Source organism: Peromyscus eremicus, chromosome 7 (assembly GCF_949786415.1).
Source record: "Peromyscus eremicus chromosome 7, PerEre_H2_v1, whole genome shotgun sequence".
Taxonomy (NCBI): Eukaryota; Metazoa; Chordata; class Mammalia; order Rodentia; family Cricetidae; genus Peromyscus; species Peromyscus eremicus.
In genome coordinates, this window is record NC_081422.1 from 49,221,018 (window position 1) to 49,247,718 (window position 26,701).

Sequence of the window (26,701 nt, forward strand, 5' to 3'; positions counted from 1 at the left end):
CAAGTGACCCCTCACCCATACTCCTATAAGTAACTCCAATAAAACTCATTGGCTCACCAAGTTGGACTTTGGTGGTATTCATACTTTGGTGTCTCATGGGCTCCCTGTCTCAGGTGAGTAGATGTGTGCCACGTCTCCTCAGGAAAATTTTTGTCACATAACACTATCTCACTGACCCTCTTACAGTGTTTTGAGCAAGGGCAGCTCGTTTGTGATATGGCTGCTTTGCTTTTTTATTGTTGTTGTTTGTATTTTGATATTTGGGGTTTTGAGACAAGGTCCTATTTCTCAGGCCTGCCTCCACCTCCCAAATTCTGGGATTACAGGCATGCATCACCATGCTGGGTCTGGGGGAATAGCCTTGAAAGGACTATTAGAATTTCTTGCAATTCTAGAAGGTACAGCTGAGAATTTTATGCTAGTATTATTCCACGTATTTCTTTGAACACTGATGTCAAGGCTAGACACAATAACTACGGTCTGTAGCTCTCCAAAGGCAAATGCTTTATGCTGCTGCCCCCCAGAGGCCATTGCACCTAATAGCAGCCCAGTCTGTAACCCCTGAAGAAGTACATTACCGGGACTCTGGCCTGCAGAAACCCATAAGGAAGCCCTAGGAGAATTAAGACAACTCAGTTTCTGCCTAATCTGGATACTGGACAATCCAGTCCTCCCCTTCCTGCTCTGCATCATCTGTGAGGGTGAATGGGATTTCTGGGGTTGGGGAGCAGACCAATATACAGAGCATTCAGGGAGATGATTCTTTCCATTCGCTCTTCTTTTTTAGGCATGGTCTTACTCTGTAGTTAGAATTAGCTGGGTGTTCCCTACGTAAGTCAGGCTGGTTTCAAACTCACGGCAATCCTTTCTCCACCAGCTCTCTGATGCTGGAATCACAGGCCTGTCCCACCGTTCCTGACGTCATTGTCTCTTCTCTGACATTTCAGTCTTTATGAAATCTGTAAATTAAATTGAGCACAGCGTCCATGTCACCCCAATTCCCTCCAGATGTCTCTCATTCTCACCAAACACCCTGCCTTGGTGCCTGGGCACAGTCTTCTGACCATTCTGGAAAACCATAATTTGAGGCCTTTCCTGGGCTTCCTGCGCCTTCAGGGGCTGACTTTGGGGGTTTTAGTCTTCTTCATATTTATTAAGGCTCACTTCTAGATGTAAAAACAAAAATACATACATACATACATACAAAAAGAAAAAGACTTACTTCTAGTTCTACCAACCGATGAGTGCCAGTGGAGGCTAGCTGTATATCTTGGCTAATAATCATATTTGTCGTTAAGGTTATTTCAAGGATGCAAATAGTTTGCCCAAACCATCTAGAAAAGTGTTTCTCAACCTGTGAGTCAAGACCCCTAGACAAACCTCTATCTCCAAAAAAAATTACATTATGATTCATAGCTGTAGCAAAATTACAGTTATGAAGTAGCAACAAAAATAATTTTATGGCTGAGGTCACCATAACATGGGGAACTATATTAAAGGATCAAAGCATTAGGAAGGTTGAGAACCACTGCTTTAGACACTGTCTGAGCTATTTAATATTATTAAATTATTATTTAATTATTAAATTACTATTAAAAGTATCAGCATTAATGATTAAAAGCATCAGTTACATTCTTTTAATTTTTTTATGTGTATAGGTGGTTTGCCTGCATATAAATCTGTGCATCACATGCATGCAGTTCCCACAGAGGCCAGAAGAGGGTATTGGATCCCCAGGGTCTAGAATTACAAATGGTTGTAAACTACCACTGTAGCACTTTTAAAGCCCTAAATGACTTTCCTGTAATAACTTTGTTTGCAGTCCTCATATAAATTTGGTAATACCTCTTTCATTAAAAACAAAATGAGCCAGATGTGGTAGTGAATGCCTTTAATCTCAGTACTCAGGAGGCAAGGCAGATGAATTCTAGGCTAGCCTGGTCTACATAGTGAGTTTCAGGACAGTCAAGGCTATATAGAGAGACCCTGTCTCAAAAACAAACAACAACAATAATAATATAATAATAATAGACAATAATAAAAACAAATGAGTGTTTTGATGATTTAAATAGAGCCTTTGGCTTTAGAGATAGAGAAGCTAAAGATAACAAATAGAGAAAAAGTGATTGCTTGTTTCAAAACTGCTTTCCTTATAAACTTGAAGCTGATTTCTTAGATGGTCAAATACTTTAGTTTTGGTACAGTGGTCTGGAGCTTCAGTGAGTAATGCCACTTTGGTTTGGTCTGTTAAGCATAGTCCAGAGCCTGAACCAGTGGCCTCATGTAGTTTATTATTAACATTATTACATACTTATGTGTGTGTGTGTGGACACAAAAGCATACCGCAGCCCGCAGGTGGAGGTCAGGGGACAACTTACAGGAGTTGCTTTTCTCCTTCTACCATGTGGGACCTGGGCGTCAAACTCAGGTCATCATCGGGCTTGGCAGCAAGTGCCTTTACCTGCTGACCCATCTCAAGGTAGACGGACTGCTTTTATTAAACACTACAAAGAGAGTTCGTTGGCTCATATGCCAAGAAGAAGCTCTTAGAGAGAACAGGCAAGGCTGGACTCAGAAGCCAAAAGCTGACACCTGAGAGCCAGTGTTTCTCTGGCTTACCTGTCTCCCACGGTCTCCACTGTTCCACAAGTATGAGGGGGCCCCCACTGCCCCAGGCTCAGCATTATGGTCTAACTCAAGAGCCTCAGGTTCCAATCGCAGGTTGCGGAGGAAGGAGGCATGGATCCTTTTCCCAGCAGCCTCAGTGAGCTTTGTCACAACTTGTTGAGTTTGTTCAGGTTATAGGTCCAGTTCCTGAGCCTGTGTCCAGTAGCAGACCTGTGAGTGAGAACTTGGGAAAGGTTTTGAATTCAAAATGCAAAGTAGTTTGGGCAGGAGACACAGGGAATTGGATATCAAACATTCATAAACATGCTGATATGCAAATAATAATGATAAGAGAAAATGTACATGTCTAACACAAACGCAATTTTTCCTCCAATAATTTCAGTCCCTGGGTATGGAGGCTGACTGTACTTCAGTTAGCAGATCAGTGGCTTGAATTAGGCTAGGCAAGTAAGTACTCTGTCACTCAGCCAGATCTCTAGCCCTGCTCTCTTTCACCCTTCCCCCCCTTGACTTTTGTTTTGTTTTGTTTTGTTTTGTTTTTGTTTTTCGAGACAGGGTTTCTCTGTGTAGCTTTGCACCTTTCCTGGATCTCACTCTGTAGACCAGGCTGGCCTCGAACTCACAAAGATCCGCCTGCCTCTGCCTCCCGAGTGCTGAGATTAAAGGCGTGCGCCACCACCGCCCGGCTCCCCCTTGACTTTTTTAATACAAGGGCTCACTAAGTTGCCTAGGCTGCTCTTGAACTTAGTCCTTGATAGAGGCGGTCCTTGAACTTGCCTCAGCCTCCCGAGTACCTGGAATTACAGTCCTGTGCCACCGTGCCCAATGTTGCATGTTCATTGTTGTTGGTTTTCCTGCATGTCCATTCATTACATGCATGTCTGGGGCCTGCAGAGGACAGAAGCTGGATGGCGTTGGATTCCCCTGGAACCAGAGGTGCCGATAGTTGTGGATGCTGGAAAGTGAACCAGCTGCAAGAACATCAAGTGCTCCTCATCAGTGAGCCATCTCTCCAGTGCCATAATTGCATGTTGTTTTTTTTTGTTATTTGTTTGTTTTGTGTTTGCAGCTGACCACATCCTAACTGGGTATGATTCCTTATAAAAGCAAGACTTTAAGTGAGGTAATGTGTGTAAAGTACTTAATGAGCTTTAACAGGTATTTGCTATTATGTTATTACCACATACACTAGCCTTGTTTACTTAGGAGGTCCTCAAGGGCTTCAGTGGTTCTCCCCACTGTTCTAGAACGTTGTTTAGATCATGCTGCCTTAAAGTGCTCCACACTACGTAAAATGGTGGGTCTTCAGACTGTGCTGTGCCCTGAGAGAGTGCATTTGACAAGGAGCTTTTTCTTCCATTTTGAGAATGCACCACGGTGGCTATGTAACAACCTCATTTATCTGTCACTACCCACAAGGCACAGACTATTAACGCATTCCTAAAAGTAGGATGGGTACCGCCTAAGTAAGCTGGGACTGTAGGAGCTCATGGAAGTACTAAAACCATCTCAGGAAAACCAGGCCAAAAAACCGATCTGACGCAGCAGACTGGGAGAGAAACAACTGCTTCACTTGGACCTTGTAGAGAAGGGGACACCTAGCCCTGGGATGCTGAGGGCCCCGTCTGACACCTGGTGGATGTGTAAGCAGACTGAGCTCTTGACTGTCCCAGGGCCCGATTGGCTCAGTCTCCACTGTTGACACAGCCTCTCAAAGAACCGTCCATCTAGCCACCTGTTGGTCCCTCTGGACCTGCTGTCCATCCATCAGCCTGTTTGTTTGCCTGGACCCAGTCCTGTTCTCCACCCTTACAGAGTTCACTTCACCTTGCTTCTGCAGCTGAACTCTGTGCCTGGACAATGCCCTGACCTGCTGCCTGGGGCTCCAGCAGACCTCCAGCTGAGGATTCTTTTTACAGTTCTGTCAGCTTTCCTGCTTTTAGAACTTGAAATGCCTTCAACTCTGCTGTGGCCTCTTTAACCCTTTGTGGCCATTCGATAACCTACACATGTACATATAGAGCGTCACAGGGAGCTATTTACCGTGTGGTGTGTAAGACAGCCGGGAGTTAATATTAATAATCAAGGTTGGAATAAATAAATCATGTTTGCTTCGCTCACTGTCAAAGAAAGAGGCACTACCGGGCAAACTGCTGCCAGCAAAGCCTTTGTACTTTATGAATTTGTCATTATTCGATAAATCCTGACATTATGGGGAGGCACAATCTGTTTCTGACACGGGATGCTCATGACAGTTGTAGATAATAAATGGAATGAATCAACCCAAACTGTGGAGATTATCATTTCACAAGAGTCAAGTATCCATCAGCTGAATTTAATTTTTTTTTTTAATTTTGAGATGTGCCCTCTTGTCGCCAAAACTCATCACGTAGCCGGGGTTGCCCTCCTGCTCCTGCCCCTCCAGCCTGTGTCTCCCAAGCACTGGGACTACAAGCACTCAGCACCATGCTTGGCTTAGACCTGAGTCTATTAAAGCAGCTTCCCAAGTGTGGGGATTACACAGAGGACCTACCATGACTGGCCCTGTCAGCTGAATTTTTAAAATTCAAGACAGTTTCAAATTCACAAGTGCCAGAAAGGAATAGTTCCTGTGTTGCACAAACATGTGAATAAAGCAGAAGTGACTTGGTGAGACAATGTATTCCTGTGCAGGAGGGTGTGCCGCTGTCCGAAGTAATAAAGCACACTGGGGCGGAGAGTTCCCTTAGTTTTTATCCGAACATGGTGGTGACTATGTCTCGTCTCTTTGGTGGCGCTGGGCCTCACAATCTGACACAATTGGTTAATTCATAACCTGTGCAAAGCATTAGGGTGTGATAGAGTCAAGCTTCAGGAATGTTCAGAATTGCACAAGATTCATGAAATATTGATCAAAAGGGTGTGCTTGGCAAGAGGGACAGACCGAGACAGGAAGTGCCTTTGGCTTTGATTATCATTCAGGTGCTGGCTGTGTCTTTCCCCGCTGGCTGGGGTCTCACCTCATAATCTTACTGAGTTGGCTAATCTGAAAATATTTGGTGCACGGGAAATAAAGGAGGAAGGGGGAGAGGTTACTGCTCCTAGGGGAAAAGGGTCACCATTCCATCAAATTCCTAGAATAGAACACTAGGCCTTTGTGTACACAAAGGTTTTACAGAGTGGGGAGATTAAAACATTTACGTAAAAGTCTCACAAGGTGAGAGAGATAAAAAGATTCCAAGTCTTTGTCCTAAACACAAGCTTTATAGTATTTGATAGAGAAGACTCATAGTTGATATTTCTGATACCTTCCCAAGTTCTCTCTGAGGATCTCACATGAGGCAAGAAGTATGCATAACTAAATAGTGCTGGTTAAAGTGTGGTCCCGTCCCTCACCGTGCTTAAGAGATCTATAAAACAAAAAACGCCCCTAACCTGTAAACCCACTTGCCCAAGCACAGATAACTGCCTAGAATGCTGGGGGCTGGTGGTCATGTAAGATAACAAGCCACTTGTTTTTGCTTCTGTAAACAAGCTTGGTTGCCCCAGCTGCTCAGGATGTACTTAATCACATGTAGGCAAGAGGTACATAGGCAGGAAGTACATTAGGAGGTATGCTTGCCCCGATTGGACAAAGGCAGGCAGGAAGTACATAGCATTGTGGGTTTTGCCTTTATACACCCATGGCTAATGTAATCCAGTGCCATGCACTAGGAATCCCAGGTATGGACCTGGTCAGTGTCAGTCACCCTGGCCTGTATTCAATAAAGCTTGCTTCAAATTTGCCTCCAAACTTGTGGCAGTGGTCTTATTCTCACCCAGTAGGATTAACATTTTCTGGAGGTCCCCAATGAGATCAGACCACCCACCCAAATTCTAAAGCTGGACCTTCTCTCCGGGACTTTGGGGCTGCTTCAGGAGGTGCACACCTTAAGGGCTGCCTCAGGAGGTGTGCACCTTGGGACATTCCAAAGTTCCAAGGTGTGCTCTCGGTTTTGAGGACTATCAGAATGAACTGCAGGGCTGAACAAAAGCAGCAAACATCTACAGAAGCCTCTCCTTGTAAATCATAGTAATTTTCCTTGACATCTGGTCTGTTGGGATCACTATCTGGGATGATCTGGGACCTAGAGGGGTTCAATGGGACCCAATACTCTCTCATCCCAGGGCAATAGTGGGATGTCACACACCCACCCGGTTCTGGTTGTTTGGATACTGAGAGCTGAAATGAAAATCAATCAGGCCCAGTTAAATGTCATAAAGTTTGTCTGTCTGTCTTGTGTATGTGGCTTCCAGTGTGTCTATTAAGTTTTGTTGCTGACATGGAAGCCTAGATGGAAATAGGTCAGGCTCAGTTGAAGGGGTGGCGGTGGCCACTGTGTATTTTGTTTCTGATTGGTTCCCTTTGAGCCTGTGAGCTTTCTGTGTCCTGTATTTACTAGATTTGTTGTTGCTGTCTGTGCCAGTGCGAGCCGCCAGCCGCCAGCCTCCCGCCACCACCACTAAGGCTGCTTGCCGTGGCTGCTTTGATAGCCAGGGCTCAGAATTTATCTCCAAGCTTTCTGGTCTCTGGATTCAGTTTACCAGGGATTCAAATGTCTTTTGAGTATGGATAATATTAAAATTGTTTTATGCTGTTTGACTTTGTTGGAAAGCTGGCTCTAGAATTAAGTTATGGCACTCCCTTCTCTAGACTCAAGCATGCTTATTTAAAAGTCTCTTCCAAAATCTGCTCTATGTCAGGCAGGCCACCTGACTTTGTGGCAGGGATAAGAGAGCAAAATGAAACAGCTAAAAAAATAGACTATTGGTTTCATTTAACTGCCTAAAACTTTTGCTAAGATATAAACCTTATCTCAATATTCACTAAGACTATTATGTGAAACTTTCTGCACCTTAAGATTTGTAAGTTTATTGATATGGTTAAAAAATCTGTAAAATGTTTATGGAGGCAGCCATGTGACTGGCAGCAATCTTTGCTAGGGTTGGAGAGGGTGGATGCCATGTGACTTCACCACCATCTTGGTTAAAGGTATGACATGGTATAAACCAAACAAGGAGGCAACAACAGGTCTCTAAGATATTTTGTATTAGGATGGATTTGTGTATGATAATTCTTGTCCTGAAAACAGTCATTAAAAACAAGGTTTATGAAGATAGGCTTTAAACCCAATGCTTGTTTAATCAGGTATTAAAGCTGCACCTCCATATGTTCATATATAAGAATGTACCTCATGCTAGCAGCCAAACTTTGTAATGTAAGAGTCACCCAGATGATAATGGTTTATTTATTTATTTGTTTGTTTGTTTGGTTGGTTGGTTGGTTGGTTGGTTGGTTTTTCAAGACAGAGTTTCTCTGTGTAACAGTCCTGGCTGTCCTGGAATTCACTTTGTAGACAAGGCTAGCCTCATCTCACTGAGATCCACCTTCCTATGCCTCCCAAGCACTGGGATTAAAGGTGTGCTCCACCACCACCCCACAAGTGGCATTTGTTTTAAAAAGGCATGGAGGGGTCATAGAGAGCAGCTGAGGCTTGGCAGTGTAGCAGGGCTGAAGTTCCTAAATGGAGTCCAGGAAAAGGACCCCAGCAGTTTGGAGATTCTGGTGATGGCCACCAGGAAAAACAGCCACAATGAAATGGAGTTGGCTGGAGCCTGGAACACGGGCTGTATGTGCCGCTGAGGGTGGAGCTGGATAGATGACCCAAGCCCTTTGGGGAAGCCTAGAGCATGTGAGTGAATCCCAGATGTTGAGCATTGAGTTGTTTGCACTTCTGGAGTTTGGTTTTTGCCTTGTCCGGACTGTGGTTGTGCCCTGTTTCTTTGCTCTTGAAGTAAAAATGTTACTTGACTTTTTTTTTTTTTTTAATATTTCAGGAGCCCATAGTTGAGAGATTTTAAACTTTTTTAAGAAGGAAATTTTAGAGTTTTGCAAAAAAAATAAATTAAAAAAATGGATGTTGTCTTTAAATATTTAAATTTATAAGGCTATGGGATGTTTTAGGTTTATAGAATGTTTTATTATGATGTCTTTATTAATATGTAATCTTAAATAAATAAATAAATACCTAAAGAGTTAGGGCCACAGCTATGAGCACCAAACACTAAACACCAGACACTGGGATATTCCTATCTTGTGATGTAACAAGACAATGGCCCAAGCAGTCGGGCAAAAAGCCTATAGAAAGTCTCCCCTTACATAAAGTCTATTCAGGCTAACAGAGACTGACTTAAGAATGCCTGTCTAAGCCCCGTTGGTGGCGCACGCCTTTAATCCCAGCACTCGGGAGGCAGAGGCAGGAGGATCTGTGAGTTCGAGGCCAGCCTGGGCTACCAAGTGAGCTCCAGGAAGGGCGCAAAGCTACACAGAGAAACCCTGTCTCGAAAAACCAAAAAAAAAAAAAAAAAAAAAGAATGCCTGTCTAGCCTCCTTGTCTTTGCTAACTTTGTTAAGCCTTAGCTCTTTCGATAAACTGAGTCATACAAGAAACTGCTATTCTGTGATGGCGCACTGTGAAAGAACCAGGAAAGGAGAGTTGCCAGTCTCCCTGTGAAGCAGGCTTACTTCAGGCTACCAGTCAGCTCCAAATAAAGGCACAGAGACTCATTATTAATTATGAATGCTCGGCCTTAGTTTACCCCATTAACTCTTATAACAATTTAACCTGTTTCTCTTCATCTATGTTTTGCCTCGGGGCTTTTTACCTTCCTTTCTTTCTATATGTCCTACTTTTCCTGTTCCTTCTGTGTCTGTCTGCCTGGTGGCTGCCTGGCTGCCTGGCCCTGGGAATCTCCCTCTCTTTCTCCCTCCTCTTGAGCCTAGATTCCTCCTACTACCTATTCTCTCTGCCCACCAGCCCTGCCTATCCCTCTGCTGCCTAGCTATTGGCCATACAGCTTTTGTATTAGACCAATCAGGTGCCTTAGGCAGGCAAGGTAAAACAGCAACACATCTTTATACAATTAAACAAATGCAGCATAAACAAATGTAACACATCTTTTCATAGTTAAACAAATACAGTATAAATAAATGCAACACACCTTTACATAGTTAAATTAATATTCCACATCATACACAAATGTAACACATCTTTACATAGCTAAAGTAATATTCCACAATGCCCTTGGACTACATATAAAGTTTTATTTTTATACTAAACAAGCTTCAATTCAGAATTTTTTTATTTTTATTTTTATTTATTTATTTATTTATTTTTATTTTTTGGTTTTTCAAGACAGGGTTTCTCTGTGTAGTTTTGGAATCTATCCTGGAACTCACTCTGTAGACCAGGCTGGCCTCAAACTTACAGAGTTTGCTTCTACCTCCAGAGTACTGGGATTAAAGGTGTGCACCACCACTGCCCAGCTCAGAAATTGTTATTTTTTTAAGGCTAAACCTAACAGGGATAAAACTGCAGCAACTGAAGATACAATGCTGTTCTGTGTAATAGCCCAAGACCTATGGCCTCTGCCCCTCAATGAAGCCATCGGGACCACAGGAGTCCAGGTAGCTGCTAAGTCTCTGCCATTTTAATTGATGCAGAGGTTATTTGGTTTATACTTCCTACTGTAATTCACCCTTCTCAGATCTCTAATAATGATGACAGATAACAGTAGCTTTGTCACTGTGGCAACTGTAGGCACCCAGTTTCTCCCCCAAGGCTGCAGCCACTATGTTAGTTTATTTCCGACATAAAAATCAGGCCTTGCTTTTTCTAGAATTCCTAGGCCTCCTGCTGAGAAAGGCAGACAGGCTTACCTTGTTAACAGGCTTCCTATTAAAGGATAAACAGGTTTCGGGTGTAACTTTTCACTATTCCTCTACTTAAAAGAATTTGCTTTGCAGTGACTGCTCTCAGTAATCAACCACTTGTGTCTTGTGGTGAATGATTAGAAAGAAAGGCTTAAAGTTTAAAGTTACAAGGGCCTCAGAGTAATTTACGTGAACGCTTAAGTAAGTCCAGAAGGTCTAAGAAGTGATTTAAGGTATGTGAAAAATGGGAAATACTTCAGATTGCTTCCCTTTCTACTAAGATTTCCAAAGTTCAGGTTTTAACATTGATCAGCGGGGTTCTGATAAGCTGGTAAGGCACGGACTGTTATTATCAGTCACAGGCTCAAGATTTTGAATTCCCTTTGGCTGTCTTCTTCTAAGTATAGACTTAAAGGTGCTTCATCTCAGGCCAAAAACATCTCTGTCCAATGTGTATATCCAGTCCTCTGAACAGAGAAAAGAGTGCTTTTTAACCCAAAGCCACACTTTTGCTGTGTCTCAAAGGCAGGGGTGTGTCTACTCCAGCTGTTTTACAGACACCTGCTAGCTGCTTTTACTACAATGTGGACCTCAGTACAGATTACAAACAGTGGTAATACTAATATATCTAAAACCTTTATTTCTTTTCATAAATTAAAAATTCATGTAAGCTTCAAGGAGTCACATCACAGGCCAAATGGACTCCAAATGAGTATTCCCATCCTGTCATTCAACAGCCTATTTATTGCACTTACTAAACTTCACTCTATACCCAAACAAATGTTCCACCCAAGCTCTCCTAATACTTCTCATTCTACAATAGCTCCATTTGTTCCCGATACATCTGCCAAAAGACCTTTTAGATGCTGTAGCAAAAATGTCTAAAAAGGGCCTTTGTCCCTTTCACCCCTGACCAGATACAATTTTTTTTAAGGTTTACTTACTTATTATGTATGCAGTGTTCTGCCTGCAGACCAGAAGAGGGCATCAGATCTCATTACAGGTGGTTGTGAGCTACCATGTGGTTGCTGGGAATTGAACTCTGGACCTCTGGAAGAGCAACCAGTACTCTTAACCACTGAGCCATCTCTCCAGCCCCAGATACAGTTCTTTACATTAGCCCTGTTTTCCCCTGTCCCCTCCTGTGATGCTCTGATGCTCCCCTGCTACTCTGCTAGCTCATTTTTGGTGTGGCAGTCCTGGTAACAACTCTGGGCCCACTTCCTCTCACGGGCTCACTCTGTCTCTCCACCTCTGCTGCTCCCCATCCCTCAACCTTCCTGAGGAGTCTCCCAGTTTTTACTCTGTAACCAAATCGTCTGATTACAGCCCTCTAGTGATTATTTTCCAAGTCTTCTTCAGGAATACAGGATGGCAATCACCTGATCCATTGCAGCTGATCAAGTTAAGACTCTCTCCCTGCTGTGTGACTAGAGGGCCCCTCTTCACCGGACCCAGAATTACCCCCTCTGACAAAGACTCTCCTCCACAGAGGCAGCTATCACACCCATGAATCTAAAAAAAAAAAAAAAAAAAAAATACAGTTTCCTGCTGTGGGATGTATGGCAAATGTGTTGCTGATTAATCAATAAAACACTGATTGGCCGTTGGCTAGGCAGGAAGTATAGGTGGGGCAAGGAGGAGAATAAAGCTGGGAAGTGGAAGGCTGAGAGAGAGAGACACTGCCAGCCACCACGATGAGAAACAGCATGTGAAGATGCCGGTAAGCCACGAGCCATGTGGCAAGGTATAAATTAATGGAAATGGATTATTTTAGGCTGTAAGAACAGTTAGCAAGAAGCCTACCATGGCCATACAGTTTGAAAGCAATATAAGTCTCTGTGTTTACTTGGTCGGGTCTGAGAGGCTGTGGGACTGACAGGTGAGAGAGATTTGCCCTGACTGTGTGCCAGGCAGGAAAACTCTAGCTACAGTTTCCTGCTAAAAGACTACACTTCCCAGCTTTCCTTGCAGCCAGGCAAGGAGGCTCCAGAAGGGAGGGACTACAGCAATGAACATAATGTAGTGTATTAGTAATTTCCATTATTCTGTGGGCATTTTGCTCATTCACACAGGTGGATAACAACGTGTCCCCTTGCGGTGAATAAACATGGCCTTGCCTAAGATCAGACAAAGGCCTCTCTTTCTATCCTCCTCTATCTCAGAACATCTGGTGTTCCGGCTTGGTCGGAGTCATACTTCCTTCATCTTCATCAGGATAAGGTGGGGACTTCCCTTCTTTGGGTTTAGACCATGGAATGTCCCGTTTCTTTCCTTGACTATGGGCTCTCCTTTATTTTCAGAATCATATGCTGAGGTCACTTCCTCTTGCTCCTCTTGTATACCCCCATCTCCTGCCACACCCACCCCTGCTAACCTAACCCGGGGTCTTTCTCAGAAGGAAGGTGCCTATGCTCATGTAATATTTTTCATGTATCCCTCTTGCCCTGTGATAAAGTGTTTCGTGAGTTAGTTTAAAGGGATTAACAGTACTACCCTTTAACCCACCTCAAGTGGTATGTTTGCAAGCAGTGGCAAGGACAGAGCACAGCTCCCAGTGTCACCCACAGCAGCCTGGAGAGTTCCCGTTCTCCTTAAGGACTGCCGTTAAGGCAAGACCAGGATTCTTGACTTTCAGGGAGCCCAGTGTGTAGCCGAGCCAGGGTTTATGAACAGCCACTTTGGCATGCATCTTAAACAGAAGGGTTCATAGAAAGAGACACTCAGAGAGAGAATAAGACAAACGCACACGTGGGTATGGGCTTCCTAAGGGAAAACTGTGCCTTATTATCTTTATAATGGCAGTATGTGGTTCTGTAGCACCTCCCTCAGAGGCTGTAATTTACAGCAGGGCATAACGGTTAAAGACTTCTCCTTTGTAATGCTGTGGAGAGGGCTCTGTGGGTAACATGCTGTAAAAGCACCTAGAACCGAGTGTGGATCCAGTGTGCTTGTCCTCTCAGTGCGGGGAGGGGGCAACAGGACTCTGGGAGCTCTCTAGCCAGCCAGCCTGCCAGTCAGTGAGCATCGGGTGCAGTGAGAGACCCTTTCTTAGAACAGCAACAATAATGTGGAAAGGAATCTTAACTCCTGGCCTCCACAGGTGCATGTATAACTCCCCCTCTCCCCCCCACAAATGTTACTTTACAATGTCAGGTGGGTTTACAAAATGTATTCTTTAGGTTGAAGAATGAGAGGTGAGTACTAAAAACTCAAGGTTAAAGATCATTTTGGCCCTAAGCAAGCACACTCCATTTATTGACTTTAATATCTTCTGTTGAGATGCCTGTAGGAAAATATGTATCATCTCAATAGGCAACTTTGGCCTCATCTGTGTGTCTGAGATCATCTTAATGATTTAAAGGGAGGTGATATACAATAAGTTACACATGATAGAGCCCGAGTAGCCCATAGCGGATTTCCCATGATAGGCTTATCACACCTAATATCCCCAGTACCCAGGAATGCCTTCATTTCAATATCTGTGAGCTTGAGGGACTGAAGTATAGCTTGTGAGTCATGCCAATCTGGCCACTATTGACCAGGGGCCTAATAAACATCCTACTGCCTTTCCACAGCAACGGAGGTCATACAAATGTCCACTCTTACTGATTCCTTTGATTTTAGAGGTATAGTCTTCTGGGACAAATGATCACTCAATTTGTTCCTGGCATCGGGAAGAAGTTGCAAAAACTGTTACTAGGACCTGGGACTCCCATCAATGGCCTACTACATAGAGCAAAATCAGTTTCCTAACAGGAAGCTAGGGGTGGGGTGGGGGGAGGGGAGCCACCACATCTGGCTATGACCTCTATTCGTAGTTGAGATGGGTGGATCCCATTAGTCTTTGAACTTTATGTACTTAGCTGAGTAGGAGGGGTAGAAGGCAGCTTCACTCCATCTGCCTTGGTCTCTTTGATCTGCAGCCTGAAAATTAGCGAGAGTGAAGACCCTAAATCCTTCTCCACCTCATTTCATCCAGAAACAATCAGATTGACTCAACACCCGTCTCCTATTAGGTAGGATGTGGGTTGGACATGCCTGAAAAGTGATCAAAGGGTCTCGGTTCTTGAAGGGTGATTGTTAGGTAGCTATTTAGATATTAACAGGGTTGAAGGTCCTGGGGATGGACCCCTCCCTCATTATCAACAGTTTATGAAGTCAGGAAGTCACACTCCAGGACTCTGATGACTGGTCTGAATTAAGTATGTTTGGCTCTGCATGGAGACATGGCATTCTAAACTGCCGAGAAGACAGTGATAAGATTATTGTCCAGCCAGAGGCTTCCTAACGAAGAACAAAGACATACCATTGTCTTCCCCAAGGGTTGATCCAAGGGGACTAGTCAATCACCTGGACAGGAAAACGCTGCTCTGGTTCAGAGGCTTTAGAAACAATAACACATATGTTACACAATGTTCTCTCCAGGCATTTGGTCTCACCTGGACTGGAAAGTGCTGCCGTTCAGTTTTTAATAAGCTATCTTCTACCCTACTTCCTTATGTGCCTCATCTCCAGGTTTTTTTTTATAACTTTTTTTTAATTTATTTATTATGTACACAGAAGAGGGCGCCAGATCTCATTACAGATGGTTGTGAGCCACCATGTGGGTGCTGGGAATTGAACTCAGGACCTCTGGAAGAGCAGTCGGTGCTCTTAACCTCTGAGCCATCTCTCCAGCCCTCCAGTTTTTTTAATAGTGATCACAAAGAGACAAGCCAAGTCCAGATCAAGGCCATGACGGCACAGTGACCCTAAGTTCATCTTTAAGACACTGACATGAGTTTTGGAGGATGAATTGGAGCATGGAACAAGACCTATGCATAATTCAGCAGTCCTGGTCAAGGTGTGGTCACATGCATCATTGGTGGCCTCAGCTCTCACCCCAGAAGGTGGTCCTAAGAAGTCCTTTGTGCTTGAAGGACAAGGTGGCTCTCAGGAAGGGATTGCTTCTGCTCCGGAGGGCATCCTCCTGCTCCAGGATAGCGACCCTCCTTGGGGAAGGAGAAGTGGCCTGTTCTGATGGGCTTTGCTCTTCCTGGGACCCAAAGTGACTGTCGATTTAGGACAATTCTTTATCTCCATGCCTTCAATCAAAATAAAGGAGGTACCACATGAAGGCAGAAACGTTGCTTTCCCTTCAGCCGCCTTTGGGGTTCAAGCGAGGAGACAATGCCTTTTAGCTGAAGCAACTTTTAAGTGCCTGTTTCAAAAGTGTCTGAGAGTCTGTTGCTTCTGCCTTCATTTTGTATCTGTCTTCTCTAGTCATCGTAAGGCCCTAGACGCCCAAATAAACCAGTCTGGGCCACCCACCCATAAACAGGCAAATATGCAGACATGTAATGGTAAAAAAGTATGTGGCCACATGGAGAAGAACAAATAAGGAGGTCCAGTGGTCCCCTTGTCTTAGTTACTTTTCCTGCGGTTATGATAAAATACCCTGAAAAAAGCAGCTCGGAGGACAAAGGTTTTATTTCAGCTGGTTGTTTGAGAGGATGCACTCATAATGGCTGGGAAGTCGGAAGTCGGGGCAGCAGAGCCTGAAACAGCTGCAACATTGCATCCACAACTGGGAAGTGGAAAGCAGGGAATGTTTATGCTCAGCTCACTTTCTCCCTTTTACACAGTCCAGTATCCCATCCCAAGGGATGGAGCCACTCACGGTGAGTGGGTATTCCCATCTCAGTGAGCCTAATCAAGGTCATCCCCTACAGGCATGCTCTTATGGATGTGCTCAGAAGCTAGGTAATTCCAGCTCCTCTTTAGGTGACAATACTAATCACCACATCTCTCGGGTCTGTCTTTGGTCCTGATATAAAGTTTAGGTTTTAAATAGAGGATGAGAGGGTCAAGTTATGGTCTCAGCCACCACTGATCCATCCCTTTGTCTGTTTCAGTCTCTCCGGCAAGGTGGTCTGACATGAAAGAACTGTAAACTCTCTTTCCAAGAGACCATTCCTCCCCTGGCTGGTATCAGACTTGGGCCTTTTCATTCTCTCGGCATGAGACTCCTGGGGAAATGTCCATTGTTTCAAAAGTCTGATAGTCAAAGAGAGTTATAGGAGTCTCTTCAACATCTTTATCCCTGCCTGGACATCACCGTCAGCCTTTACACTGTCCTCTTCTAGACTTCCAAGAAGGAACCTAAATGTCTCAGGTCATTGTCTTAGACCCGCATTCACCTTAAATTCTAAGAAGAGGACCAATAGGCACCTCTGATAAGGGCTGGAACTACCACCCAAGCAGTGGATGGCTCCCAAGCGAGGGCATCAGTCTATGATGGCGAGGCTCCAGCCTGGAGCATGAGTGATGCTCTTTGTGAGAATTAACCTGCTTTCCCTCAAGCCAAGCAGAACCAGAACTTTGACAACCAGACCCCACACAGCTTGACCAAGCCTGTTTAATTAGGAATAACTCTTCCCCCTGCACAATTACTCCGCTATCTAGACCTAAAGCTTGTATCAGTGCCCTAAATATGGAGGACCCAGGGCCACTGAATCTCTTTATCTTTCCTGCCCAGTGTGGCCACAGTGATTAATTAGATGTCCTTTCTCTGCTTTCATCAGTATTGAGGTGTCAACCCAAAAACTCAGACCTTATCTCAAAAGGAATTCTCAGCCAAATATGACAGAGTGACCATGGCCTGAGAGCACAGATCCAGGGTGTCCTGAATGATGCGCTCCCATGTGGAGGTGGTTTCATGAACTTTTTATAGAATGAAGGAGGTATAAATAAGGCACTGACCAAATACACTGACAGGGGGGTCAGGCAGGTGGGTCCCAGCAGAGCAGGGAAACTCCATACCTTTGGGAGCTGGTAGTCTGCTGAAACTGTATTCCAGAGATTTCGTCTGACAGTCAGAGGGATATTAGGTCAGACTTAGAGGAGGCAATGGGTAGTGATTAAGGGACTAAAACTAGCCCAGATAGTTAGACTCTGATCTAAAGCATTCTAGCTTTGTATCACCAGGACATTTGGCTCAGTCAATCGAATCGGCCTTGTAGATGCTTTCACCTAGGTGTGGCTTTTTTCTGGGAACTTCAGTTTACTGTTTAACTGGTCTATTGGGATATTGGCTAGAGGAGTCTTTTGGGACTCCTGAAGCCAGAGACTAGATCTGAAACTCTGTCACAGTACCAGGTAAGAATAGGGTTTGTAGCTGAGCGTGATTATAGCATGTGCCTATAATCCCAGCACTCTGAAGGTTGAAACAGGAGGATTGTTATGAGTTAGAGAGCAGCCTGGGTTATAGAATAAGACCTTGTCAACAACAGAAGAAATGGAGAAGAGAGAGAGAGAAACATAAGAAGGAAAAGAGGCTTCTGTCCACAGTTAAGACAGAAGAAATCAGGCATAGTGACACATGTCTGTAATCCCAACATTAGGAGACAGAGGCAGAGGATCAGAAGTTCAAGGTCAGCCTCAGCTACATAGCAGGTTGGAGGCCAGTTTGGGATACATGAAACCCTGTCTCAAAACACACATGCTCTCTCTCTCTCTCTCTCTCTCTCTCTCTCTCTCTCTCTCTCTCTCTCTCATACACACACACACACACACACACACACACACACACACACGCACACACACACTGATGCATGCTAAAAAAAAAAAGACTCGAGGTTTGAGCTGGGAAGTCTGATCTTGTTAGACATGTGTAGAAACTCTGAAGGATTTTAAGCAAACCTTATCAGATTTGTCTCTAAGGGTGGAGTTGGGAGAGTGTTTGGAGCAACGTGGATGAAGAAGTCGAGGATGAAACAGGGAGACTTGTTAGAAAATTAGTGAACTGAATTATATAAAATCACCACTTTTAGGTTACAGTGGCCAAAGGTTATGGATTTGTGTGTGTGTGTGTGTGTGTGTGTGTGTGTGTGTGTGTGATTGTGCATGTGTGTGAAAGTACAAGTGCCACAGCATGTGTGTGGAGGTCAGAGGACAAGTTTGTGGAGTTGGTTCTCTCCTTCCATCCTTCCTTGGATTCTGGAGATCAAACGCAGGCCACCAGGCTTGCATGGCCAGTGCGTTTATCCACCGAGGCGTGCAATGAGCCTGGAGTGGTCAATTTGATATGGCTCAACATAATGCCAGGTAAGAAATGACCAGAACCTAAACTACAGTACTGATGGATGAGGGCAAGCAACATTTGGGAATTCCAGTTTGACACCGCAGTATCTTTGATAAAAGGGACAAACATAAGGTCCACGTCAGAAAGTGGAAACACAATTGTAGGCCACAGGAAATCATTCCTGACCTAGACATTTTACTTCTGTTTAGATTGAGGAATTTCACAGCATGAGGCTTGATAGATCCATTTGGATGTGATCATAGCCATGTTCAGAGCTAAGCTGGCATTAACCCCAGGTCTCTTGACTATATTGTCTCTACTATACCCCAGCCAATCAAAGAAGGCATTGGTAGAAGTTTCCTGGGGCTTCTGTGCCACAAAATGGGTGGCAAAAACAACAGAAGTTCCCACAGTTCTGGAGGCTGGCAGCCTGGATGGAGGTTGGCAGGGCTGGTTTCCTGTGAAGGCTGCAGGAAGGATTTAGTCAGGCCTGCCCTTGCTTGTAGACTGATCACCTGTCTCAGGCTCATGTCTCGCTCTGGACCACAGTTTCTCCACAGGGCAAAGTTCCCGCTGTGCCTACCTGCTTGCTTTCTCCTCCCCTTCTGCTCCTCCCCCTCTTGTTTTGATTTTGAGACTGGGATTGATACTAGGCCAGTCTGATCTTGAACTCAAAATCCTCCTCCCCTGCCTCCACTTTTGAGTACAGGTATTACAGTTGACTTGGATCATTTCATTGCGTTATGATCAGTCTTGTTCCAGTAGGTTCTCAACCAATCGAACCTGCCACAACCTGAGGGGTTAGGATGGACTAGGGTGGGGCAGTGAAATCCATAAGGGTGGGGTTTGCTGCTCTTCTTCTTACAGAGCCCCATGTATTCCATGTCTGTGGCAGCAGATGGCCCTGAATATTTTTTTTTTAAGATTTATATTATTTGAGCCAGGTGGTGGTGCCACACGCCTTTAATCCCAGCACTCAGGAGGCAGAGCCAGGCAGATCTCTGAGAGTTTAAGGCTAGCCTGGGCTACAGAGTGAGTTCCAGGACAGGCGCAAAGCTACACAGAGAAACCCTGTCTTGAAAAAAACAAAAAAAAAAAAAAACCAAAAAAAAGGATTATTTTCATCTGTGTGTTAATACATATGGCTCAAAGTCACTTTTAATATCCCGTAGCATACCTTTATGGAAGTGTTCTGCACTTTTCACTCATGCTCCTTAGGTAGGCATTGCAACTGCTTCAAATTTTATTATAAGCAGTAATCTAGTGCTTTTCCTACAATACACCTTCATATACACAGAGAGTCACCAGTGACGTTGCTGAGACACACTTAGTAGGTATCGTTCCAGTGGCCTAAGTGCTGGTGCCAGTTTACATCTTTTGCCATTAAAAACCTTAAAGACTGTAAATAAATAAAGCATGATTTTTTTTTTTTGCTAACTTGATTGCATAAACTTTTGTGAACTTTGTAACGACAACATCATGATGCAATGTCAAAAGGTTGGACTCACCTAAGAAACCTTATCAGGAAGAAACAACTGGGCAAGCAACCTCCAACTAATGAACGTTTTGCAAAAGAACTGACTATTGTACTTTGAAAAATACCAATAGCTCTAAGGAAAATAAACACCTAAGAAACTGTTCTAAGTTACAGACTAGATAGGATTGGATTTTGAGGTGAAAAAGAGTATATAGAAAAGCAGTATTAATTAGGCATGGTGGCACATGTCTGTAATCCCAGTACGTGGGAGGTTGAGGCAAACTGCCATGAGTTTGAAGCTAGCTTGGGCTATATGGTGAATACCAGATCACCTTGTGCTACATAGCAAGATTGTATTTCAAAACAAACAGATAAACAAAATAAAAATAAGACAACTGAAACAATGGGCAAAATTTGAGTGTTGGTTGCAAACTATGTCAGTGTTTGATTATAGAATATTAATAAGGCTTAATTATTCAAATACATAAAATGTAAATATACATAGTACTGTATCAATGCTAAATTTCTCAAATTTAATTGTTGTGGTGTGATTATATAAGAAAGAGACTGTTTTGGGCCGGGAGAGATGGTTCAGCAGTTAAGAGCACTTTCTGCTCTTATAGAAGACATCAGTTCAATCCTCAGGACCACCACAAACAATTTTTTAAAGGCCCCAACTAAATAATAAAAACCATGAGATTTGAGAGATGGGTTGGCAGTTAAGAGCACTTCCCTCACAGCTGTCTACAACTCCTGTTCCAGACCACCCGACACTGTCTTCTGGCCTCCTTGGGCATAACATGTACAACATAGATACACACATAAATAAATCTTTGTTGTTGTTGTTTTGTTTTGTTTTTTGTTTTTTCAAGACAGGGTTTCTCTGTGTAGTTTTGGTGCCTGTCCTGGATCTCGCTCTGTAGACCAGGCTGGCCTCAAACCAAATGCTGGGATTAAAGGTGTGCGCCACTGCTGCCCGGCCTATAAATAAATCTTAAAAAAGAAAAACCTGGTTGAGTCGCAAAGAATGCGTAAGGGTTAGCCTGACAGTGCACAGAGTGTTCCAAGAAAAAAAGAAACTGAGATATTCTAGAGGTACTAGGCAATTGCGCCTGAAGTTCAGCATGTCAGGGTGTAAACTATAGGTATGAGACACCAGATCATGAACATTTTAGTTAAACATGAGCTCTTGCTTCCCTCTGAATGGATTTAAAACCTCAAGTCAGTTTCTTGGTATCTGAGTTCGGTTACCATGCCCTTCTGAGTTTGTTTCAATATCATGGAAGTGGTTAGAATAGTCATGCCCCAGAGACTTTTTGAGAAGATTGTCACAGTCGTCTGGACCAAGGTGGTAACAAGGGAAGTGATTAGAAAGCAGATAGATCAAGTGGACGTCTAATGGAAGAGGGAGGAGTCAAGGACAGCGTACTGGGATGTGCTCGGGCAGTGCCATTTACTGGTACAGGCAGCACAAAAGGAATCACTGGCTTGGGTGGTGGTGATTGTTTTGGAGAGGCTTTGTACACGAGGTGCTTGTGGTAACAAGTATTAGGATATTCTCCTGTAAGCTTAGGAGACAGGTCAGTTGATTGCCTATGTGTCCCATCAGCCTGGCCATCTTCTCTGGACCATGGGGTGGGGGACTGGTTCTCCTTAAGCTGTTTTTCCTAAGAGTTCCAGTCTTGACTCATTTCCCCCCAAAAGACACCCTGAAGACATCGCTGGACCTCAAAACCTCATTGGACACTTGGGGCTACCACAAAGTAACGGACCCTACAGCTCCCTGCCGCTAAACCCATTACCTCCCAAGGCTCCGCCCCCGCCCCGCTCACTCCCGCTTAGGAGCGCAGCGGAGACTGCGCAGGGACCCGCCCACTGTCTGGCTCCGCCTTTCTCTTTCTTTGTTTCACCCGGTCCTAAGATCTCGCGAGAGTTAGCCGGCAAATCCCGCGTGCGCAGACCCCGGGCCAGCTCTGCGGCTCTCGCGGTGTTTGCGCGAGACTGCTTCCTTCCTCCTTCCCCTGCCAGTCCGCTTGCCTTCCTCCCTATCTTCCCGGCCCGGCCTCCCCCTCCTTCCCCCGCCGGCCCCCTCCCCGCAGGGATAATATGGTCTCCGGCGATGGACTCCCCAAGTGCAGGTCAGTTCCTGGCCGCCGCCGGAGCGCTGGCGGCTGGAGGCGTGCGCTGCCGTCCGCCGTGGCCCTTGCTTTGCTTTTCTTACGGTCACCCGGGGGGCTCCCCAGGTCCTCGGGGCTTGGTCGCTCCCCCTTCGGGGCCGAGGCCGCGAAAGCCAGGCCTCCCCGCCCGCGTCTCGCTCTTGAGCGGGGCGGTAATTCCGCCGCTGGCCCGGGTCCGCTGCTTGACGTCCGCAGCCTCCGGGTCCCCGGGAGTAACACCTGGGCCAGGGACAAGCCCACGTCTTCCTCTGCCCGCTCCCCCCCCCCCCCTTTGTGAGCGTGGAGGTGGGGAGACCTGGGTCCCCGCGTTTGGGTTTCACGCTGCTGGGTTGTTCTTTGCACTCAGCAGCCTGGAGTCCCTCCCTCTTTCTTTGCTTCTGGACGTGGAGTGAGGGGCTGTCGAGGCTGAACGTTAGTCAACCGGTTCCCAGATTATTTATTGCAGCCCCGAGTCTCCTCCCCCATCCACCTCCCTCCACAAAAGAACACTATCCATTCCAAGTGGATTGTGCTTATCTTTTCTCCTTTTGGGAGAAGATATTAGCAGTGTTTAGGGGTCCCGCCCATCCACGTAATGAGTCTGCACAATGAATCTTTTCAACCCCAAGGTTGCCTCACCCTTCCCCACGACACTGAGAGTCGGGGCATATTCAATTAGTGCATTACCATAGGGACATATCTCCTAGGAGAATGTAATGTACCAATTTATCTAGATATTTTGATGGTCACTTTTTTTTTTTAAAAAAATCTTGTTTAGCGTTCTAACTATGGTTGGATTGTTAATTGTCTTTTGATCCTTTTGAAAATCTAACATAATGGTTTTCTCAAAGCATTCTCTCTGTACTTAAGCAGTACTTCAGGGCATGTTTTCTGAATGCTTGTACGTCATTTAAACTATCTTTATTGTCTCCTCCGGGACATCTAACATTTTTTAAGATTGAAAAGCCACTGAGTGGGCATGGTGGCTCATGCCTGTAATCCAGCATTCAGGAGACAGAAAGGATGATTGCCTCTACTTGGAGGCACTCATGGATTGCCCAGTGAGCTTAAGTCCAGCCTGGGCTACAGTGGCATACCCTGTCTTAATGGACAAACTAGTAAATTATCTTACCAGTTTTATACTTGACAAGAGTCACAATTTAGAATTATCCGACTCAGTATGGTGGAGACCAGCCTTGTGTGTATAATGTGGTCAGCACTGCACCACCACCATCCGCTGCAGCCATAGTTAAAGCCCCTTGTACCTCATACCTGCCTTACTGGGTAATGCAAATATAACATTTCCATCACTGCAAAGTTCTCCTGAGCAAAATTTTGGGTGTTTTCTCTTTGAATAAGATACCTGCTAACTGTATTTGATGAAAAGCTTGCTCTTTCCCCTCCCCCCCTTCTTTCAGGATACACCTTTGAGTACCTTATTGAAACATTAAGTGGCAATTCACATAAGAAGTTCTTCAATGTACCTAAACTTGGAGGCACCAAATATGGTAATGTTGCTTTACATTTTTCTTGGGCTTTAGTTTCTAGTAATTATAGTGCATGGGTCAAGCAGAGCTGAAGACATTTTAAATTTATTTCCACCATGTGGTAACAGGTACACCTACCCATATTTCTTATTGACAAAACTTCTCTTTGGACTTCTAGTTGAGGAAAATGGAAACCCATACCTTAATTTCTCCTTTAAAACTTTTAGTTAATTAAATGGGCTCCCCTACCCCCCAAATAAGCTAATCTATTTTAAAAGAAAACATAACAATATTCTATAGTGACTTAATGTGTATGTTAACTTTTTCAAGTGGTCAGTGCTTCAGGTTTTTCTTTGGTTGGTTGGTTGGTTGGTTTTCGAGACAGGGTTTCTCTGTAGCACTTGGCTGTTTTGGAACTTTGTAGACAAGGCTGACCTTGAACTCAGAGATCCACCTGCCTCTGCCTCTCAAGTGCTGAGCATAAAGGCATGTGCCACCATCACCTAGAGCCTCTCATTATTCTTTACACCATCTTTAAATAGGGTTATCAACTAGTCCACTGGTTTGAATTGTTCACTACTAAGCGTGGTTCTCTGACTCTTTGGTAAACATTTGCACATTCCTAATCAGGGTCAAACTTTTCATCAGGTTCTCAGAAGAATGAACGTGGTTAACCTCTTGGCCATTGGATGGATGGAGTCTTGACTTTGATTTTTAGTTGTGTTTTGTTTTGAGATAGAGTCTCATAAATGGCCCAAGTTAGCCTTGAACTGTCTGTCATTCCTGTCTTGGCCTCCCAAGTGCTAGAATTGAAAGAATGCTCTACCAAGCCCAGCTTTTGACTTAGTTGAAAGTTGAGTAACTTTTCAACCAGACCAAAGACCTGTTAGGAAGAATGGTTGCTGGTGAACTTTTTTGTTAAAGCTTTATGTAAAAATACATGACCAGCCTTACAGTTTGGAGAGAGATTTTCTTTAATCCTGTTTAGTCCTCCTTTATAAGTAATGCAGGTTTTTTTATGAATATAAATAGTCTAGATTTTCATGTACAGTGTTTCTAGGTGCATTGTGAGATAAGTCAGTATTTTTTAATATCTTAGAAGATCCCCATCTTAGAGTTAGATTGCTCTTCAAAAATAGCTAACCCCCAGAATGACAGCAATAGCCTTTATACCTTCTGTTGCAGTAATTTGGAGAGAGAGAGGCTGGTTATTTTCTTGTACTTCATGTCTTTCATTTAGTTGATCCCTTAACTGATGATTTTGCATTGGTTTTAGAAACGTGTTTGCTAAAAAAGGGAGAGGAGTCTTTGGCCCGGGAGTGATGGCTCAGTGGGTAAAGTGCTTGCCACCTAAGCCTGAGGACCTGAGTTCAGATCCCCAGAACCCAATATGAAGCTCAGCATTGTCATGTGTATCTGTAGTTCCAGCTCTGGGGAGGCAGACAGGCAGGTCCTTGGGGCTCACTTGTCCAGCCAGTCTAGCCAAAATGGCAAGCTCTAGGTGAGAGAACCTATCTCTCTCCGAAAATAAGTTGGAAAGCAGTAGTGAAAGACACCCAGCATTGTTGTATGCACATGCACAGACAGGCGTATATCACCCGTACATATATCATACACACATATACAATAGGGTTTTGTTTTGTTTTTCAAGACAGGGTAGCTTTGGAGCCTGTCCTGGAACTCGCTCTGTAGACCAGGCTGGCCTTGAACTCACAGAGATCTACCTGCCTCTACCTCCCAAGTGCTGGGATTAAAGGTGTGTGCCACCACCACCGGGCACAATAGGTTTTCTTTATAAACTCTTTTCTCCAAAATACCTGATTCTGTCTGTCTAATTACTTTTTTGTTGCTCTGATAAGACACCATGACCAAGGCAACTTACAGGAAAAAAAAATGTATTTGGGGCTTACAGTCTCAGCAGTTTAGTCTTCATAACCATCATGGCAGGGAGCATGACAGCAGGCAGTCAAGCAGGCACAGTGTTGGTACAGTAGCTGAGAAGCTCACACATCTTGAGACACAACCCCAACTCTGAAAGAGCATCGAGACTGGTTCTGGTCTCTTGAAACTGGGAAGCCTGCCCCCACTGACATACCACCCAACAGAGCCACAGCTCCTAATTCTTCCCAAACAGTTCACTGACTGGGGACCAAGTACTAAAGTACAGAAGCCTATGGGGGCCATTCTCACCTAAGCCACCACACTGGCCTCAAAGGAGTTTTGGTTTTGTTGTGTTTTGTTTTTGAGATAGAATCTTATGTAGCCCAACATATTCTGGAACTCACTATGTAGCCCAGGCTGGCCTCAAAATTCTGATTCTCCTGCTTCTATCTCCCAAGTACTGAGATTACAGGTATGTGTTACTACTCATGGTTTAGGTAGTGCTGGGGTCCAAGTCCAGGGCCTCTCGCACACCAAGCAAGCACTTTACCAACCATACAAAAGGTTTTTTTAAAACCCATTTGAGCAATTTATAAAAGAGCATTTATAGGGATAGTTTTTTGTACTTGAGAATAAATAATCTCTATGGATAATTTTTGGAAATGTGCCCACTTGAAGATGACCTATAAACACAGAATCAGTAGGGAATCAAAAGCAATTGTAATGAAAAGGGATGATTAATAATATAAAAATTAATTTATCTGATGGAAGATAAGCTGTTATGGGTATCTATATGTACTATGTAATAAAATACCTTCAAAAACAGTTTTAAGATTTCTTGATAAAGAAAAAAGTTAGAACTGGTTGAGAATGAATGATAGTAAGGCAGCCTATACCATCTGTTTCACCAACCTAATGCCCTTTTTTAGTCCTTAGACAGGGGTAGCACAAATTTCTTTATTTTTCATGTCGTTTTTCTCTTAGGGTCTCTCTGCATAGCTGTAACTGTCCTGTAGCTTACTCTGTAGACCACAGTAGCCTCAGTCACAGAGATGAGCCTGCCTCTGGCCAGTTTATCTTTTGCTTCTCGTTTTTATTCAGGGTATGGAAGTGGACACTCCTGAGATGTTGACTACATTTTGATCTGACACAATTTCCCTCCTGGAAAACTGCTTTTTTAAAGTTCTGAATTGCCTCTTTGGTACTTTTTAGTATACTGACTAGAAACTTAAGAGATCTTGGTGACTGTCTTCTCTGGATTTAAGAATATACGTA

General features: G+C 44.2%; 1 protein-coding gene across 1 annotated transcript in view; it reads left to right on the top strand.

Moving 5' to 3' along the window:
- Nucleotides 1-21,908: 21,908 nt before the first annotated feature.
- Nucleotides 21,909-26,701, top strand: part of Ireb2 (iron responsive element binding protein 2) — a 47,211-nt gene continuing 42,418 nt past the window's right edge. The window contains exons 1-2 of the mRNA XM_059267912.1: nucleotides 21,909-22,040; nucleotides 23,477-23,566. Of these exons, the coding sequence (XP_059123895.1) occupies nucleotides 22,022-22,040; nucleotides 23,477-23,566 (109 nt within the window). The 5' untranslated portion in view covers nucleotides 21,909-22,021. The remainder of the gene's footprint in view (nucleotides 22,041-23,476; nucleotides 23,567-26,701) is intronic.